General features: G+C 36.5%; 1 protein-coding gene across 7 annotated transcripts in view; it reads left to right on the top strand.

Moving 5' to 3' along the window:
- The window catches only part of Klhl15 (kelch like family member 15), a 43,077-nt gene extending 21,850 nt beyond the window's left edge, over positions 1–21,227 (top strand). For 6 of the 7 annotated variants that reach the window (XM_029473267.1, XM_029473269.1, XM_029473271.1 and 3 more), the window contains one exon: positions 15,870–21,227. In XM_029473267.1, coding sequence (XP_029329127.1) covers positions 15,870–16,979 — 1,110 coding nt within the window. In that variant the 3' untranslated portion in view covers positions 16,980–21,227. Of the gene's footprint in view, positions 1–1,418; positions 1,945–15,869 lie in introns of those variants that run through there. The other variant, XM_029473272.1, reaches the window with a different exon arrangement.
- Positions 21,228–21,535: the final 308 nt, after the last annotated feature.

A 21,535-nucleotide genomic window follows, 5' to 3' on the forward strand; every position in this document is an offset into this window, starting at 1 on the left:
CAATTAACAGGAAAGTATGGTAATCTCAGAGGAAAACTTGGAAAACCACTTAGTTGCTCAGCTCAGCTTAGAAATTGCCAGTGGGGCTGGCGAGATGGCTCAGCGGGTAAGAGCACTGATTGCTCTTCCAAAGGTCCCGAGTTCAAATCCCAGCAACCACATGGTGGCTCACAACCATCTGTAATGAGATCTGACACCCTCTTCTGGTGTGTCTGAAGACAGCTACAGTGTACTTACATATGATAAATAAATCTAAAAAAAAAAGAAAGAAATTGCCAGTCACCACTCTTTTTGTATTGTGACTCCAAGCAGTTCATTTCTCTGACTAAAATCAAAAAAATATTTAATCTATTCTGTGTTACATTTCTTTTATAGTAATAAAATTCCCCTCCCTTAAAAAATTAGAATAATAGTGGGCAGTGGTGGCACACACCTTTAGTCCCAACACTTGGGAGGCAGAGGCAGGAGGATCTTTGAGTTGGAGACTAGCCTGGCCTACAGAGGGCTAAATAGCCAAGGTCCAGAATAGCCAGGGCTACACAGAGAAACCCTGTCTTAAAAAACCAAACCAACCAACCAAACAAAAACAAACAAAAGAATACTTCAGTTTTTCGGAGTTTAAACTACGTTAGATTTCAAAATGGAAAGAGTCATTCTTAATAAATCAGCCTGAGATACTATTCTGTAGTGGAATGGTATAAGCTTAGCATATGCTATGTTCAGTCTTCAGCACCATCCAGATCAGTGTGAAACTGTGACTTGAGCTCTGGTGTTCAAAGATTAAGACAACCAAAAGGGGGCTGGAGAAATGGCTCAGTGGTTAAGAGTAATGTTCAATTCCCAGCACTCACATGGCAGCTCACAACTGACTAATGCCAGTTCCAAGGGATTTGTGGAACCAGACACACATGTGGTGCATGAATATGTGCATGCAGGCAAAATGCCCATGCACATGAAATAAATGAATCATTTTTTAAAAGGCAACAAAAAGGATGATAATTATCTCAGATTTATTTTGGATCTAAAGATTAAACCCAGGACATTATGGATGCTCTACTACTAAACTATATCCCCAGACTCAAATAATTTTGAGATTGATTACATGTTGAAATTGTCCTTTGGGTATATTGAATTCAATAATTGAAAATTCACCTTTGTGCTTTTAAAAATGTGAATACTGGGACGTATAAAATTGCTTCTTTTGGCTTGCATTTGTCATTTGGATTATATTTTGATAGCAGAAAAGTGCTCTGATGTTCAGGAAGTAAGTTTTCATTGGCCTTTTTCATGTATTTAACCCCATCTTCCTAGCTTTCACCCTTTGGTTATGGTTGTATACAGTAAGTGTTAAAGAAGCCCTAGACCTAAAGATTTTATGGTGTGGTTAATGAATATAGCATGGGTTTTTTTTTTTTCAGGATCCTTTTTCTGTCTTCTCGAAAATAAACACCTATACAGAACTTTGGGGCGGAGCTTCTTCCTGAAACAGTAGCCTTCAGATCTGAGCTGTGGCATCTTAGAAGAGAAAGAAAGAAAGAAAGAGGCATTCATTCAGTTCCTCAGTTTCCAGTCTCAGGCTCAGGAATCGGAAGGATGCCCTCTAGCTGGGTTGAAATCACTAGGTTTATTCCACTGCATTCTTCCCCATAATCCCTTCTGAATTTTTCTCAGCTCAGCACACTGCTTCATTTTGTGCTGTGGCCAGTCACCACAGGCCAAGGCTTCCAGATTCCCTGAGTTCCCCAAAGGCATCTGTACTGTTTATTGTAATACCGTATAACATAGAGACACACAGACATACATGGTGTTTGTGCCAGGTTCTGCACTAAGTAAATGTTTCCCACATAGAGTCCAAATATTCCCATTTTTTAGGGGGGAAAAGGTTCAGAAAGATTAGGAATATTATTCCTTTTTGTTTTTTGTTTTTTGTTTTTTGTTTTTTTGAGACACGGGTTTCTCTATGTAGCCCTGGCTGTTCTGGAACTCATTCTGTAGACCAGGCTGGCCTCGAACTCAGAAATCCTCCTGCCTCTCTGCCTCCCAAGTGCTGGCACTAAAGGTGTGCACTACCACTGTGGCTTTAGAATCTTTCTTAAAGCTGCTAGACTAGTGAGAGTTCCTGGAGGTTTGTGATGCATGCTGATCCACCTTGGGTCATTTAGAAGTTATTAATAGGAATTCTAAAGTGCTAGCATGAACAACAGCAACAACAACAACGAAAACTAAGAAATTCATAATCCTGAAAGACTATAAGGTATGAAAGCACATTTTTTTTACTATATAATTAAATCTAACAATTTCAGAATCTTTTTAATTTAAATTTTGTGATGCTTGGTGGGGGTTGGACCCAGGTCTTCACATAAGAAGCACTCGACTATTGAGGTATATTCCAAGTTAGATCTTGTTTCTTTTAAAACATAGTTGTTTAAAATCATGATTTGTTTTTGTCTGTTTCAGATCCTTAGTTGGTTTTTTTTTTTGGCTTTTTGAGACAGGGTTTCTCTGTGTAGCCCTGGCTGTCCTGGAACTCACTCTGTAGACCAGGCTGGCCTCCAACTCAGAAATCCACCTGCCTCTGCCTCCTGAGTGCTGGGATTAAAGACGTGCACCACCAACGCCCGGCTCAGATCCTTAGTTTTGAAACTAAACTGTAATTTCAATTTTTACTTAAGCATATATCTTTGGCATGTATTTTTTACTAGCTTTGATGACCTTTGCATCCATTAAGAAAAAGATAAGGCCTGTTATCACAATGAATTTCAGTAAAGATTTAAATGTTAACAAAGATAAGGCCAGTTATCACAGTGCATTTCAGTAAAGATTTGCTTTAATTTTGTTTTGTGGCAGGGTCTCATTTGGTAGCCCAGGTTTGGCTGGAACTCACTGTATAGCCTAGGCTAGACTTGGACTTGAGTCAGTCCTCCGATCTTAGCTTCATTACCATTCATTACCATTACAATTGTGACCCACTCTACTTTGCTGGCTTTTTGTTGTTGTTTTCTTTTTCCCTTTCCTTTCCTTTCCTTTCCTTTCCTTTCCTTTCCTTTCCTTTCCTTTCCTTTCCTTTTTTCTCTTCTCTTCTCTTCTCTTCTCTTCTCTTCTCTTCTCTTCTCTTCTCTTCTCTTCTCTTCTCTTCTCTTCTCTTCTCCTCTTCTCTTCTCTTCTCTTCTCTTCTTTTCTTTTCTTTTTTTCCTTTGAGATAGGGTTTCTCTGTGTATCCCTGGCTGTCCTAGAACTTGCTCTGTGGAACAGGCTAGCATAGAACTTAGTTATCTTCCTGCCTCTGCTTCTGGAGGGATAGGACTAAAGGCATGTGCCACCATGTTGTGCTTAAAGAAAAGAAACAATACTGGGTTTGGCAGATGGCTGAAAACCTGAGTTCCATCCCTGGAACCTAAGTGGTGGAAGGACAGAATTGACTTCCAAAAGTTGTCTTCTGACCTTTGCACATGCCATGGCATGCACATGCATGTGCCCACACATATATAAATAGAATAAATTAAGTAAATACATTTTGGCAAAATTACATTTTATACAAAAAATCTTATTGGCAACAAAATTGTTAAATTATTGGTTAGAAACATATCTGTTGCTGGTTTTTTGTGTTTTTTTGTTTTTTTAAACAGTGACATAGGTGGTTCACTCCTGTGATTCTAGTACTTGGAAGGCTGAGGCAGGAGTATTGCCTTGAGTTTGAGGCCAGCCTGAGCTATAGTATAGGATCTTGTTTCATAAAACCAGAAAATAATGACAAAATAGTCTAGTGCCATGTTAACATTTTTTATTTTGGTGGTGCTGAGGAGTGAGCCAGGGTCTTCCACATTCTAGGCAAATGCAAGTCCATATTTTAACATTTGTGAGCCTGGAACATTCTCATAAATTATAAATGTTCATAGGTAAGACTCAGCATGCCGTTGGCCCTCTTGATACTACATTGATATAAATTAACTTCAAAATTATTAAGTCCTATGAAGATAGAAAACCAGATTAGTTCACCTTTCTGTTTAGTTTTAGTGGCTGTGTTTAAGGAAGCAGACAGTATAGATGTTTTCTGCTTTATATAAACCCATCATGTTTATTTTAAGTACTTTGTTTTATGAACTACCTCATGATATTCAGACTCCATAGTGTGCTTTTTTCCTTGTTGATTATGCATAATTCACTGTTTTACCCCCAAATTGGATCTCTATAAAATTTAAAAAATTTTTGTGTGCTAGCACACCCAAGGGCATATACTCTGCCACTGGGCTATATGAGTCCCTAGAGTTTTTAAAATGCACAGCTAATGTTTTTAAGGAGAAAAGGTCATAATGTATATTTGTTGTATGTATAGAACTTAGAATAGTACTTTTCTATCACTGGTAATAGACTTTATAAATCTTTATTTTTATAAAAATTAAGACTACTTTAGGCTGGCAAGATGGTTCAATGGGTAAAGGTGCTTGTTGCCGAGCCTGATGACTTGAGTTCAATCCCTGGAATCTACATGGTGGAAGGAGAGTGTTGTCCTCTGGCCTTCACCCACATACAGTGGCATGTACATCCCCACATACATGTAATAGAATATTTACCACTCTGGCAATTTTGCTAGTTTAAAATATGCCTTTATTAGTGAAAATTAATTCAAGAGTCAGTGAAAACAATGCTTCAGAAAAGCTTTCTAACACTTTGATGTTTTAAGGCAGGATCTCATTCTAGCTAGCCCAGGATGGCTTAATTTGTGGCAGTTCTCCTGTCTTGGCTTTTTTGAATTATGAAATTACAGGCCTGTGTCATAATGTTCACCTAGAGTTAAAAGCTTCAATTTGAGCCAGACATGGTGGGCACACCTTTATAAGCCCAGCACTTAGGAGGCAGAGCCACGCAGATCTATGTGATTTCAAGACCAGCTTGGTCTACATAGTTTCAGGAGCTACAAAGTGAGACTCTATCTCAAAAAACAAAACAAACCTAAACCAAATAATAACAGCAAACTTATATTTTGGTGTCTGGGGAAATAGCTCAATTGGTATAGTGCCATGCAAGCATAAGGACCCAAGTTTGATTCCCAGAACCCATGTGGGGGTGGAGGTAGAATAAAAAGCCCACTTTGATATTGCACATTTATAATCTGAATATACAGGAGGCAGAACCCTGGGCACTTGCTGCCCAGCCTAGGCTAAATTGCCAATTTTAGGCCAGTGAGAAATCCTGTTTCAAAAACAGGTGGATAATTCCAGAAGACTTGCATCCAAGGTCGATCTCTGGCCTCCACATACATATATGCAGACACACTCAAAAATCAAAGCAACATTTTAAAATAAGGCTATAAAGCATCCTGAAGTCACTTAGAAACTGGTAGAATTCAAGGATGAAAGTTTGAGTATCTGAAGTATACCTTAGAATATAGTAGCTGTCAGTGCTTTCCATTAAACACTAACCCTCCACAGTTTCTCCATCAATGTAGTTGATGTACACAGCATTCAGTGGACTGTTAACACTGTTCTTGATCTCATGCTTGGGGTATGATATTCTTATTCATTGAAGTACAGCCCATGCAATAAAGCGAAGATGCTATTCTTGCTCTCTGTAATCCCTTCATGTATGTTTTGGAACATGTTGACTAATCTGGTTCTTGTCCTAAGTAAAAGTTATGTCCAGCTACCAAACTGTTATTTGTAATCTTAACATTGTTTAATCAAAACCTCTGAAAAAACTTTGTTTATATCTAATGACTTCAATTAGAGCTAGAATATGTGGAAATTTCCCTGTAGCCCTCAGAATTTTAGAAATACATAAGAAACAGTGTTGTAGTTGACAATTCATGTGTATATGTATTTTTTTTTAAAGATTTATTTATTTATTATATGTAAGTACACTGTAGCTGTCTTCAGACACACCAGAAGAGGGCACCAGATTTCATTACAGATGGTTGTGAGCCACTATGGGTTGCTGGGATTTGAACTCAGGACCTTCAGAAGAGCAGTCAGTGCTCTTAACCGCTGAGCCATCTTATCAGCCCGTGTATATGTATTGTATGTGCACATGTGTATTAAGTATTTGTGTATTATGTAGGAGTCTGTGTACATGTACATAGAGGCTAGAGGAGGATATCAGAAGTCTTCTATCACTTTCCACCTTAGATTTTGAGACAGAGTCTCTTGCTAAACTTAAAGCTTGCCGTTTTGGCCAGGCTGGCTGGCCAGCCAGTGAGCTCCTGGAACCTGCTGTTCTCTGACCCCCAATGTTGGCCATATTGAGGTTTTTCATGGGTACTGGGGGATTTGAACTCAGACTTTTTCTTATATAACCAGTACTCTTACCTATGAAGCCATCTCTAGCCCTGTAAAAAATATTTTTAAAGGAAAAAAAATGAGCATTTGACCAGAAATTCTAATAAGCTTGAGTTGTGCTTGAAAAAGTTTAAAATCATCTTTAGATATTAAATAGTATTTATGGAGCTAGAATTTGAAATTGCTTATATGAACAGTTAGCTCATCTAGCCCTTCGAGTAAAAACAATAATGGGTGTATTTTCTTTTGGGAACTAGGCCAATGTTAAGTGAGTTTTCTCAGTTACATCAGTCTCCTTTTTGCTAATCCTCACTCCCAGGCTCCATAGGCTTAGATGCCTGGAATTAACCCATATGCAGTTTGAAAAAAATGACCCACAGTGTTTTTTAGGCTTTAAAGTCTGCTGTGCATACAGAGTGCCTTTTTTTTTTTTCTCCCTCTGACTTGGATTCAGTTGGGCTCACAGTTTTTTCAACAATGTCAGAAGCCTAGATGTTGACAGCTGTTAGAGCCTTGGGAAAAGCAGTGTGTTAGGGGGGTGTAGTAAGTAGACAGGAATCTCTTGAAAACAGGAGTTTGAAAGTTGATGCTTGGGCCAGGCATGGTAGATCTCAGTGAGGGCGAGGTCAGTGACGGCTATGTGAGACACTGTTTTCAAAGAAAAAGCATTTCAATAAGAAAAATGAAACAAAATCGGGAGTGTAAGGCCCTCTTTGCTGATCTGGAAGAGAAGTAACCCTTTTTAATAAATTGGAAGAGATGGTAGAAAAACAGAAAATGAAAGAGTTAAAGGGGACAGAATGTGTAGAGAGCTTGTCCTAGTGTGGAGGCAAGCCTCTGGGTTCATTACCATTGCTGGGAAAAGTTTAAGAAAGGTCAAGTGTCAAAATGACTGGAGAAAAGGTTAGGAACAAGGGGAATGTTTATATTTTAGGCCTTGAAGTCTTTTATTTATTTTTTGTTTTTGTTTTGAGACAGGTTGTGTAACCCTGGCTGTCTTGGAACTCCCTTTGTAGACCAAACTGGTCTCCAACTCAAGAGATCCACCTGCTTCTGCCTCTTGAATTCTGGGATTAAAGGTGTGTGCCACCACTACCTGGTTTGAAGTAATCATTTTTAAATTTATTACCAAAAAACTAGACACATTTCCCTAAGCAGCACTACTTCATGACTCACTGAAATTAAGTTTTCCTTTTTTCTTTTCTTTTCTTTTCTTTTCTTTTCTTTTCTTTTCTTTTCTTTTCTTTTCTTTTCTTTCTTTCTTTCTTTCTGGCATAGGTCTCCATTTTATTTTATTTTTTAAAATTAATTTATTTTTTACACTTCATATTTTATTCCCCCCCCCCATCCATCCTCTGACTGTTCCACATCCCATACCTCCCCATCACATGCCTGTCTCCATTGGAGAAGTTTTATGACTAAATCTTTTATTTGGCTTTCTTGCCTCTCTCTCTCTCTCTCTATATATATATATATAGAGAGAGAGAGAGAGAGAGTAGAGAATGATTCTGTAAATAGAAAATTATCCTTCAAGTTATAAGTTCTAGAACTTATTTGTGATATTTAAATATTAGTGCAATTACAGTAAAAATTATTAACTTGGGCTGGAGAGATGGCTCAGAGATTGAGAGCACTGACTGTTCTTCCAGAGGTCCTGAGTTCAATTCCCAGCAACCACGTGGTGGCTTACAATCATCTGTAATGAGGTCTGGTGCCATCTTCTAGCTTGCAGGCATATATCCAGGCAGATCACTGTATACATTATAAATAAATAAATCTTTTTTAAAAAGGAGAAAGAAAACAGCTTTAAAAAACTATTAACTTCTATTTTTTAACTTTCAGATTATTTAATCTTTAATCTGGTAGCTACTCAAATATTAAGAACTGTTTTTAAATGATTTCCTACTTTTATGCACTGTTTCTGACAGTGCTCTGTCATACTGAAGTTGTAAAGAAATTAAAGCAATCCAGAGATAGTTTAGAGCATGCTGGAGCATGAATGACCACTAAATGTTAACTCTGCCATTTTAAGAGATAGGAGCATCAGCATAAAGTTCTGGAACCCATCCTTCTCTGATACAAAGAGCTGAGCATCAGAGAACTACAGCTTGAAAGGATCCGCACCTAATTGGAATTTACTTTTCATCACTGTATTTTGTTTTTAGGACAAAGGTTTTATTTAATAAAAGGCATTTTACTTTTAGCTTTTTTGTTGTGTTTTTGTTTTTGGAGACAGGATTTCTTCGTGTAGTCCTGGCTGTCCTGGAACTTGCTCTATAGACCAGGCTGGCCCTGAACTCACAGAGATCCACCTGCCTCTTCCTCCCTTAAAGGTATGCACCACCACTGTTGGGTGCATCTAGCTTTTTATTTCACATAAATATAAGCTTTAGTTTTGATCCTGAATATTTTCTGCTTCTGAGAGCAAAGTTCGGGGCCTTATGAATACTAGGCTAGGACTTTTATCACTGAACCACACCCTTATCCCCCTGAGCATTTCATAAAGACTTTGACATGGTAGTTTTCTAGTACAACACATAAAAGACTACCCCAAATTTTACTAAGAATCAAAACTTTTATCAAGCTGGGCGGTGGTGGCGCACGCCTTTAATCCCAGCACTTGGGAGGCAGAGGCAGGCGGATTTCTGAGTTCAAGGCCAGTCTGGTCTACAAAGTGAGTTCCAGGACAGCCAGGGCTACACAGAGAAACCCTGTCTCAAAAAAACAAAAGAACAAAAAAAACTTTTATCAAATGAACCAGGTATGATGTCACTTCCTAGTACCTGAGAAGCTGAGGTAGGAGGATGTGCAAGACCAGACTAAGCTACATAGTTCCAGGCCAGCCAAGGTTATATAGTATGACCCTATCTTATAAAACTAGCCAATCACTACCACCACCAAAACCCCAAAATGAAACGAAATGGCAGTCGTGGTTTCTAAAAAAATAAGATCTGTTTTTGCATAAGCCCCATGGTAGTACTGTATTTTTATTTTCAGATTTTCACTTTAGAAGATTGGATCCTGATAGAGAAGTGAGGATGAAATTTACAACCAAGATATAAGCTTGCACATGATACTTTTTGCACCCATCATTCTGAGATTTAGGTTAGCATTTTTGGATGTAGGAAGGGTCAGAAGTATCTGTTCATGCAGCTGTTTCCTATAAGGAAGAAAACATCTAAAGAGTCTCACACTGAAAGAAATATTAATATAGAACATTTGCTTTGGTTTGGTGAAAATATATTAGACATTAAAAATTATTTCATCGCTGGGGCTGTATAGCTTAGTGGAAGAGAACTTGTCTATCATATCTGTAGTCTTGAGTTTGATCACCAGGATGATTGAAAACATGAAATAGTTGATAGTATCTTAAATTTGTTGTTTAAAAACCTAAGATTTAGACTGTAGTCAGTTTTGGTAGATATTTGAAACCACAGATTTTGAGCTAAATCTAGTAATATAATTATATTCCCTTTACTATAGGGAAGTGCTTAGTACAGTACAAGTTCATTCTACTTCTCACAACTACAGGTAATAAAAACACGTTACCTTTTAAATTTGCTTATTTAAAAATGGATTCTATATTTTAAGAAGAAACAATTTTTACTCTGTTCTAATGACTAGCTGTTTCAACATTTTTAAGGAACTACAATCAGAATTAATCCTTTGTCATATTTCTTCCTTTCCTAACTATGCATATATGTATGCACATGATTATATTAAATTGGAAAGAGGAAATGGCCAACTAAAGATTCAGATCACTGTTATTAAGAGGTTATTCATATGTCCCTGGATTTTATTTTAAAACAAAATGCTACTTGTATATAAAATTCTTAACTTATGAAAATAGGAAAGTGATAATCTTTCCAAGTATTAAAACAAGACAGCTTTTTATGAATAGAGAAGGAAAGTATTTCAAAACATGAAAGATATGTCATCCTTTCTATAATTGTCTTTTGAGAGTGCCTGATATACAGGTGGCTAAGCTGTTACATGAGGAATGAATGATGGGAGAAATGCCTTTTTTTGTTTGTTTTTTGAAAAGATGAATTGCATTTGTTTTGGGGGTATGTCTCATCATGAATACACTTTCAAGGATTTCTTTCATACCGTTTCATCCCTATGTTTTTTGTTTTAAAGTAGAGTGCATGCTTGTGCGTATAAAATTACTTAGGCCAAGATTTAGAGGCATTAGTTTTAGCTCCACAATGAAAGAAGGAATTGGTTGTGTTTGTTGATATTGAGTAGTTTTGAAAAGCACAGCTTTAAGTAGTTTTAGGGAAAGAACAAAGCAGATCTAGAATTTGCTTTGGCTGAAAGAAATAGGAACTAAATTTCTTTTGTTGGAAGATCTTTGAATTAGTTATTTTAAAAGGCATGAATTCTGTTATTGGGGACTTAGAGGTAGAACACTTTGATTGAACTTAAACATAGAATTGAAGTGCATCTCTTAAGTTCTTTGGAACCCAGGTTTCAAAGGAGCACAATAGAATGAATGGGGAAGAGGACAAAGAAAGTAGAAGATTGGGTATAAAATGCAAGACTGGAAAATGATTCCCAAAGCAGGTAAGGTAGACCAGTTTGATGAGATCTCTAAGAGCCAGGGTTAGAATGTGTCAGGTCATCTAGCCTAGCCTTCTGAGACATTGGAATCCCCATCTATTGTTCCTGCTGGTAACCACAACTGAACTGCCTCCAGTAGCAGAAGGCTTATCAACTCCAGAGGTCCAGTTGTCCTGGTTTGGGAGAAATAGATACCTTCTTACTGATTTGTACAAAAGAAGGCTCTGATCCTTGTAAAAATTGCATATTCTGACCCCAATTCTAACCTATATAGAAAGAATCAAAACGGGGTAGACCCCAAGAGCTTGCTGGTAGTTGAGTACTGAACACGTATACAGACCCCATATATGCTTTCAACTGTAGAACAACTGATTTTTATTGTTTGAGATTATGTGTAGTGGTCATTGCTTTTCCTCATTTAACATTTTGAACATCTGTCAGTACGTTATATATTCACATGCCATATATAAGCAGTAAAAATAATGGTAAACACTATAGTTCATTCTGTTATTTTTTTTCTTTGAGATAGGGTCTCTGGCTAGCCTGAAACTTGTTATGTATATCTAGAAGTCGCAGAGGTCCATCTATCTCTTCCAAGGGCTGGGATTAAAGGTGTGTGCCACCTGAGGCTTTTCCTCTTTGTTGTTATTAATACATTAAGTAGTTCATGGGGGACAGACTTTACTTTGTCTTCTAGCTTTTACTTTCTCTAAGCTGTTGTTTGCTTAGTATCTGGTATTTTGTAAAGTACCAGCATATATTCCTTCATTCTTACAGTTTCATTCCACTCTATAATATTTGCTCCATGAGCTTATTTAACATCTGAATTCTGGATAACTCTATGGGCACTGCATCAGTTTTTAAACTTTTTTCCCTCTTATCAGTGTGTTTTGCCTCCAAGCCTTCCCAAGTTTCCTTGCAAAGTTTTCTTTTGAAAAACCTTGAAAGCTACCTGTCTAGTATGCAAACCTTTTTCCTTTCTCCATCTCCAAACAACAAGGCTGCTTTCTGTAGAGTAGTAGTCTGTTAGTACATCACTAACCAAGTTTCTACTTCAGGGTTTGGTCCAAAGTAGGTTCCTCTCATTTCTACCTTACTCTGGAGACTAACTGCTAACATAGCAGCTAATGATTTTGCTACATAGGCACATGACAGAAAGCAATGTAGATCCTGTACACATTGGCTCTTTCAGTCATCTGCCACAGAGGAGGTAAGAAGCATAGGCGCTAGTGCTACCCGAGTAATACTAAAACTCCAGAGTTGTACTACTAATGTGTTCCCAATTCAGAACTTTTCTAAATTGAATGATTAATCTCCATACTGGATTGCTTGACAAGATGTTTAATCTCTATACTGGACAAACTTCTATAGTTTGGAAATTGTGTAGTACCCAGACCACTGGTTGTACACCGTAGATAACTTAAGTATGTAATTTGAGATTTGTAGTTCTTGTTAATTTAGTTTTATGTTTTTTTCTTTTTTCCTTCATCTGTCTGTCCATCCCTCTTTTCTTTTCTCAGGATAGGGTTTCCTGTAGCTCACACTGGCATCCATTTTCCTATATAGCTGAAGATGTTCTTAAACTCTTTATCTTTCTGACTGGAGGATTATACCTTTCATCATGTTAATTCTTGTTGACTTACTTGAGTATGGACTTTTCATTCCAACAAATCAGTAAGGAAATGATAAATGGATAAAGCACTTTTTTTAGGGAATTTATAGAAAAAATGAATAGGAAAGGAAAATGGGAAAATACTCATTTTTGCTAATGAAGTTTTAAACTACTATGTCTGCCCCTCTGCTCCACATCTCCAGATAGGATTTCACTAGGTAATCCAGGCTGGCTTCTACTCAGCCTTCTGGGATTAGATTCCAGGTATGTGCCACCATGCCTGGCTTGAAGTAGACTTTTAATGGTTTTAAATTTTTTTCAGGGTACTAGGAACCAAACCCAGGGCTTACATATGCTAGGCAAGTGCCCTTCCATTGAGCTATATACCCCCAACTCTTTGAGACCTGTTTTAAAGTGGAAATTAAAAAAAAAAAGTCTGATATACAATAAACAAAGAACCAAAAATGTTTGTGAAATTCCAGAGAGAGTCAGTATTAACATAAATAAACATACATAAGTGTATTTAATTGCTGTAGTGCCGGGGTACTGTTCTTTAGACAGTGAGCAGAACCTTAGTTGGTAGGTTGGTAGATGCTTGCCTGGCATTCAGGACCTGAGCTCAGTCCTCAGTACCAATAAAATAACTGACTGAATATTTTGTGAGCATTTTCCATGTTAATAAATAATAGTTATCCTTAGTAAATGTTATTTAAGGATTTTCTAAAACAGAATCACTATCCCGTTTGTTTTTCATAAGAGATTGAAGCTCAGGTTTTTTTTCTCTGGTTCTTCACTGGTGTTTTTAAATGTGAGGTAAAACTAGCAAAAGTTTGGGCATCTTTTTCATATTTTTCCTTTTTGTAATCATTCATTTACATTTTCTAAATGTTTTTTTTAAAGATTTATTTATTTATTTGTTTTATGTATGTGAGTACACTGTTGCTCTCTTCAGAAGAGGGTATGAGACCCCATTACAGAAGGTTATGAGCCACCATGTGGTTGCTGGGAATTGAACTCAGGACCTCTGGAAGTCAGTGCTTGTAACCACTGAACCATCTCTCCTGCCTCCCTCATTTACAGTTTTTATTTGCTGAAATTTTCTACAATTGTGTTGCTAGAAAGAATTGAGCTGAATGTGTAGGGATTTTTTGATTGTTTTTTTTTGTTTGTTTGTTTGTTTTTTGAGACAGAATTGTATGTAGCCCAGGCTGGCTTCAGATTTTCTATGTAGTCAAAGATTGCCTTGCAGTTCTGAGCCCCTTGCTTCTCCTTCCAAAGTGCCAAGATCACAAAGCGTGCACCAACACACCAGGCATGACTCGTAGTTTTTGTTTGTTTGTTTGGTTTTATTTGTATGTTTTTTTTTTTAAAGACAGGGTTTCGCTGTTTAACAGCCCTGACTGTCCTGAAGCTTGGTTGTAGACCAGGCTGTTCCCAGACTCACAGAGATCCACCTGTCTCTGCCTCCTAAGTGATAGTTTTTTTTAAAGACAGTTATAGTTTCTTTGAAAAGATTCATTAGGTCCAGTCTCTTGCTTTTTTTTTTTTTAAATTAATGCATATGTTAAGGATTTTTTTTCTAAAACAACAGAAGCTGTATTCCTGACATGCTGGAAGTTATATGAACTTCAGAGTAAAGTTGTCTTCGGATCCCAGATCTACCACTTTTAGATATATAAATAGTTTGAGCAAGCCACTTAATATCCTAAGCCTCAATTTTCTTAGCAGGAAATCAGGGATTGTTACTGTTCTTTCACAGGTGGAATAATTTAGCAAGATCTATACATGCAAAATCCCCAACCCAGCTCCTGTTTCCCATCTTCTGGAATTAGACAAGCTGAACGTTCTGCCTTTGCTAGTTTAGTGAAGCCCATGGAGAGAGAACCTCCATATGAAAGAAATGCAATGCCTGGAATTACAGAGGAAATCAGTTATATTGAATACAGTTAAGAAAACATTTAACTTTGATTGCTTATTGTATTGTCTATCATTTTGGACTTATCTGAGAGAATTAATGATAGGATAGATTAATGAAAGAAACCTAAGAAGGGAGGAGAAAAATATCTCATTTGCCTGCTTTTGACTTTTTCTTGAGCTCTCATTTTGTGTTTTCCACACTCTCAGAAGTTTACTCATTTAGCACCCTGCCAGGGAATTGAACACTTTTCCTAAGCTAGCTGCTTTTCTCATATTGATGATCCACCACTCTTGTGTAATTCCTCAAGTTTAAATCCACAAATCACATTAAAGTTTTCACTTTTCTACTTGTTAGTCATGGACTTCTGTAGACTTGTTTCCATTGCTGAAGAAGGCACCCAAGACCTTGCCGCATAGTAGGCAAGTACTCACTACAAAGATCCATCTCTTGCTCTCATCTTAGAGATTTTCTCTCTTTCCACACTGTTTCATTTCTCCTGTTCAAATGTAAGATCTTCCTGCCTCCTTGTCATTAACAAGCAGGATCTCCCCCCCCCCCCACTGGTTTCTAGGTTTCTAGCATCCTCTTTTACAAAGGATTTCTTGGGTATTTTGGTTGATTTGATAAGTTCTTACACCTATATCTAAAGTTCCACTACAGAGAGATGTGTTCATACTTGTAAACTGTTGACCAATTTATGTTTTCATTTTTATAAATACATCTTACGTTTTTTTGAGGAAATAAACCACTTCTCCCACTTATCTTTATATCTTAGGGTAGTTCTAGTTCCAAAAATAGAAAGGAAAGGTTGACCTATTGTTTGCTGAATTATTACTGTAGGAATCATTGCTGTCATACTAAGTCCCCCTTTTTGTGCTTTTTTGTTTCTTGTTTTTTTTTTTTTTGAGACAGGGTTTCACTGTAGCTCTGGCTGTCCTGGAACTTACTCTGTAGACAAGGCTGGCTTTGAACAGACAAAGTCTTTATGTAAAAAAATTCTGCTAGAAATTATATATGTATATAAAGTTTTCACTAACTCACCACCACAACTCTCCAAATGATGCACGTGAGGTTGTTTTATGGTATATATTATCATTAGTTAAGAAAACTGCAGATGTGGTTTTTTTCTACTGTGCAGCCCTGTGTTTGAACTTATCCCCACTTGTAGCCTAGGGCCTAACCTTACAATAGGTGTCTGGTATACTTTTTCCATAACTCTTGTTCTATTTAAAAATTCACTTGTGCCTTAAAGATTGTTTACTTTTAAAAACTTGGGAACATATATATGTGATTCTAAATGCAAGTTATAAAAATTCTAAATGCAAGTTATAAAAATAATTACATTGAGAAAGCTTTGTAGAAAACAAAGTAGATAATTTTGCTAGGAAACACAGTTTTAGCAAAGGAGTCTTACAATAATATCTGGATCATTTAGTAGGCATTAATAGTTTGATTTCTGTTTACGCTTTATCTTTTGGTTGAATATTTTTACTTGTATTCCTAGGTTAAAACATCAGAATTTTATAGATACTCCCGGCAGCTCCGATATGAAGTTGACCAAGCATTGAATTACTTCCAAAATGTTCACCAGCAGCCCTTGTTGGACATGAAATCAAGCCGTATTCGTTCTGCCAAACCCCAGACTACAGTATTCCGAGGAATGATTGGACATAGCATGGTTAATAGCAAAATACTTCTGTTAAAAAAACCAAGAGTCTGGTGGGAACTGGAGGGCCCCCAAGTACCTCTAAGGCCAGACTGCCTTGCTATTGTCAATAATTTTGTATTCCTGCTAGGTGGAGAAGAACTAGGCCCTGATGGTGAATTCCATGCCTCTTCGAAAGTGTTCAGGTATGATCCAAGACAAAATTCTTGGCTGCGTATGGCAGACATGTCTGTACCCCGTTCAGAATTTGCTGTTGGTGTTATTGGAAAGTTTATTTATGCTGTAGCAGGCAGAACAAGAGATGAAACTTTCTACTCAACAGAAAGATATGATATCACTAATGATAAATGGGAATTTGTAGATCCTTATCCAGTTAACAAATACGGACATGAGGGGACAGTGCTCAATAACAAGTTGTTTATCACTGGAGGAATTACTTCATCTTCCACATCTAAACAGGTGTGTGTGTTTGACCCCAGTAAAGAAGGGACTATAGAACAGCGGACCAGGAGAACTCAAGTAGTCACCAACTGCTGGGAGAATAAGAGCAAGATGAATTATGCCAGATGTTTTCACAAGATGATCTCTTACAACGGCAAGCTTTATGTCTTTGGTGGTGTCTGTGTGATCTTGAGGGCCTCTTTTGAATCTCAGGGCTGCCCTTCCACAGAGGTGTACAACCCAGATACCGATCAGTGGACCATCTTGGCCTCCATGCCAATTGGTAGAAGTGGTCATGGTGTGACTGTGCTGGACAAACAGATAATGGTCCTTGGAGGCCTTTGTTATAATGGTCATTACAGTGATTCCATTCTCACCTTTGATCCAGATGAAAATAAGTGGAAAGAAGATGAGTACCCTCGGATGCCCTGCAAGCTGGATGGTTTACAGGTGTGCAACCTTCATTTTCCGGACTATGTACTGGATGAGGTTAGGCGTTGCAACTGATGACATCTTTCTCCCTAAAAAGGAAAAGGCAAATAAAGCATTTGTGATACAGTAGTTTAAAAGCATAAAGAAAAACCTCACCAGTTTTACTATCAAAGCCATTGGTCTAATATTGTAAGTTTTCATTCTGTGCTAGCATCTTTCTTTTCCTTTCAGTGGCCTCAGATTCATGCAATAAGTTCATTTGAAGCACTAGCTCTTGAAACTACTTCCAAAAGCAGTTTATACACTGCTCCACTTACCTGGGAAGTTGATTTTCTGCTTTAAACACTTCTTTCAGATGTTAGTGTAGGATTTGTGCATCGTCTAAGAGAAGACCCAGTAAGTGTCACTGGATATGATTTCAGTCCCTCTATTTGAACTCTTTGGAAATTATTTTAGTCTGCTATATGTTTTGGTTTATTATTTAAAAGTTTAAAACTCTTGACCTTTTTGCATGGCTTTTTGCTGAAAATGCAAAAATTTAAATTTTCTACAAAGTTTTTTCTATCAGAACACTATTTCTAAGCTGCCTTCTCTTATGTGCATTGCGTTAGTGAAAGCATACCCACACTCATATACATCCGATAAATATATAAGGCACACTCCTTTTATGCGTGGTTACGATTCTATATTTTTAAGCTAGTGCACTTGCACAGACAGTTCGCCATACTTGTTGAAATTTAGATGTAATGTCTTTAATGTATTACTGTTTTTAGAAAGTTAAAATAACTGGAGTCCTCATTTGGTATCAAAGTAGTCTATTGTCAGTCCATACTGGTTCAGTAAAATTTGAACTCATAGTTCTGAAACATGTATGGCTTTACAAAAACTGTTTGGCATTTTGTTTTCAAAACTAAACATTAATATTTCATGTCGATGTATGCTTTTTCTTGTTTAAAAATGTTTTTCTTTGCAGTCCATTTAATGTTGATTGCTCTGTTTTAATAAGACTCGGAGTGGTCCGTGTCAAGCTCTGACCCTGCATCATGCACGCACTTTTAAAGAAAAATTAGGTAATACCACACTCCTAAGTAAAAGCCCTGAAAAGGAAGTGCGGCTCCCATTGTTTCTCTCCAGGCTGCTGCAGGTGTTGAGTGTGGGCCAGCAACTCTTCCAGTGTGAGCTCAGCTTTGACTGAGAGGTAAGGAATGAGTTGTACTGTGTTACTCATTCCTTACCTCACCGTCAAAGGAACTGACTTTGGGTGTAACTGCTTGTTCAGTTTGTACAAAAATAGTCTTTGGCACTAGAGAGATGTCAACCCTCAATGTGGGTTTTTGATTTTTGTTTTTGTTTTTGTTTTTGTTTTTTTTTTAAGTTTTTGGAAGCTACTAGCATGAAGGATAGTCACCAGAAAGTTTGGAATGAGTCTCAAATAGTTGTTTTAAAGGCGTTTATAATAATAAATGGTTTAGGATTAGCTGTACACTTCAACTCTTTAAATGCGAAGGAAGGAAATATAGCTGAAAAAAATTAAACAAGAATGATCTGTAAGTGGATCATTGAAATTGATGTGCTTGACGGCCCTTTCTCGTGAGTAGTCTGTGTGTGAGGAAAGCTAACCCTGGCATAGCTTGCCAGATCTCTGATTTTGGTGCAATATTGCAATGCCTTCTATATGGCTGCTATTGTATAAATTTTTCTAGTTACTTTGTTTTGTTTTATTTTTGCTGCTGGCACCATTGACTATAGAATGGAAGTGTGAAATGATAGAAATGTGAAGATTTTGGTTTCTTCTTCTCCCCCTCTTTCCACACTGCAGTTCATAGTGTGAGCAAAGCCTGATTTTCAAAACTGTAAAACCAGAGCAGAGGTGTTAGAGTTTTAGAAAGTGTCAGGTATACAAGTAGCTTTTAAAAAGGAAAACCTTTTCTTCCCTTCAGGAATCAAAATAATGACTTCTTTTACATATGATTCTTCCATTTTTCATTAGGTGGCCTTTCATTTATTTCTGATTTCTGAAAATAAAATTTGTTATTTGAGTTTCCCTTAGAATGTGTGTAAAATTTTTTTATTTTAAAAATACGTTTATTTTGCTTTTGGAAACTATAAATTAGGTTAGCCACCTTGTTTTCTAATATACTTAGTAGTTTATATGTGTTGCTTTAAATAAAATAATATCTTCATTATTTGCCTTGATATCTTTTGCTGGAAACGACCAAGAAGAGACCATGAGACAGGGTACCCGTATCAAAGGCTTTATATTCCAGGGGCAGTTCTCTGTAATTGCTTTGTTACAACTTCATAGTCCTGTGTAGGTTAACATCTACACAAACAATTGAATATTCTTGCTCTTCCATTTTGAAGATACAAGGCCAAGGTCAACGATTGTTTCAGAAAATTCATGAAATCTTAACTTGAACTAATTCTGGGTTCAGCTTCAAGTAAGTCATGTCTGACTATAACCTTAGCAGTAATCAGTTTTGAGCTTTAAGACTAGTTGCTATTGCTTGGGTTCAGAATGTATGAGGAAACTGTAGTTCTAATTTAGATTATAAATCCACAAATAACTTTACATTCCCTTTTAAAATTATGGTTTAATAGCTGCAAGAGATTTATTTTTGTTATACTAAACTATGGAGAATTTCTCATAGAGTGTTTTCAAGCTTTTCTGTGTTTCATTTGGAACTACTTTGTCTGTATGCATTGTATATGACCAAGGTTGTCATTCTGGAAAAACTCAGTAAGTGGTTTGAAACTATATGGTTTAACTGTTGGGATCTTTAAACTGTCATCCTTTATTTCACATTTTAAAAACTAGACTTCACAAAAAGTAGCTGATTTTTTAAAATGGTATTTTACCTGGCACCACTTATTATTAATTTTTTTTTACATGTCTTTGACCTTCCAAGTTTTGATGTTAAAGAAAATCCTTGCACTACAGGCTTTTCATAAAATACAAGATTCTCACATTGAAGGTTTTGTATTGGAAGAAATGCTACTGGTTTCTAAAAGACAAAGAATTATAGAATGCTTAGCGTTTCTTGATAGCTTTTCCTGTGTCGTCCTCATTGCTTTGCTTTGTGTGTTACTCTAATTATGAATACTTACTGAGCCCTTCACATATCTTTTTTAAAGCAGCACCTTTGGACACCTCATTCTGGGAAGCTTGCTTGAATCACAGTAAAGAACACACACACTTGTGTGGGAAGAAGTAAAATGGAGAGTTTTGTCTTAATTACATGAAACTAAGCTTTAAAATATTTTATAACAAATTATTTGAGCTGCATAATCTAAACATGTCAAACGTTTTGTGGGACTATTTTTATATATGTATATGTGGGTGTAGGTTATAACATTTCAGTTTATAATATAAATTGTTATTTCAGTTTATAAGCTATCTCTCAAAAGAGACTAGCTCTTTTGAGAATACATAATTTAAAGTTTTAGACTGAAGTAAAACAACATAGACAATAGTGTAAATTAGAAATATTGGAGGGCTATAGAGCAGTGAAACTGCTAGTGCCAGTTTTCTTGTTTGTCTACCATGTTTTCAGTTCTTGTTTTGTTTTGTTTTTGTATTTTAAACATTTTGACTGCTCACACATTTGTTTAATTACATTTAGAGTTGGTTTGGGAATAAATATCTTCTAAAAAGAGATTTATCTTAAAAAATAAATCCCCCTCTAGTTAGTTTCTAAGAGTTTATTACTTCAAATACCCTATAGGCATAGACAGGAATAGATCATTCATGGGAATCCCATCCTTTCCTTGTATCGGTATAACTCCCACTATTATATTAGAAGCCTTGAGAACGCCAGCAGTTCTGTTCCATCCTAAAATATATTTGGGCTTTCTTTTGACTTCTTTGGGAACAGCTGCATTAAAAGTTACTAATCAGTATATCATTAAGGACTGGGTGTTTACTTTTTGAAGGAATGTTCTGAAGAGGTGACCAGAAAGGTTCTCTTTTCTTTCTGTTTCTTTTCTTTTCCTTTCTTTTCTTCTTTTCCTTTCTTTTCTTTTAACCTAACTTGTATATGCCCTATGCTCTTGGGCATACTTTGTCGATAGAAAAATATTTTGACCTTTAGGTACCTTTGGGGCCAGTAGTCAAATAATCCTAGGGCCGATATTAAAGTCTTAGAATGATTTAAGGTTTGCCTTTTATACATGTTTTGAAAGCCTTTACATTTTTTGTCAGGTAATTTTTTTTCCCAAGCCGTGGATATAATCTATTCAACATGTTTATGCTATCCATTCTGTTTTTAAATTGAAAAAAAGTTAAAAGTGTTTATGAAGAAAAGTTTAAATAAAATATTTTTAATCTTTAAAACTATGTCTTTAACTGATTATTTAGTCTTTTATTTAGTTCTTCACATTTAAGTCACTAATAACTTAATAAAGAGTATGTTTTGTTATGCTTCAACATGTCAAGACAAGTGATCTGTTTATACCAATGCTTTCAGCAGAACATTCAAAAGAGAGCATTAGAGTGAAATAATTTATGGGAATGATATAACAAAGCCAAGTAGTTAAAGGTGTGCACTAACAAGAGTTTTGCGGTTTTACAGAATAGAAACAATAGAACTAAGAAAAAGCATATACAAGCCTCAACTTCAGTTGGTGAACTT

Source organism: Mus caroli, chromosome X, assembly GCF_900094665.2.
Source record: "Mus caroli chromosome X, CAROLI_EIJ_v1.1, whole genome shotgun sequence".
Lineage (NCBI taxonomy): Eukaryota > Metazoa > Chordata > Mammalia > Rodentia > Muridae > Mus > Mus caroli.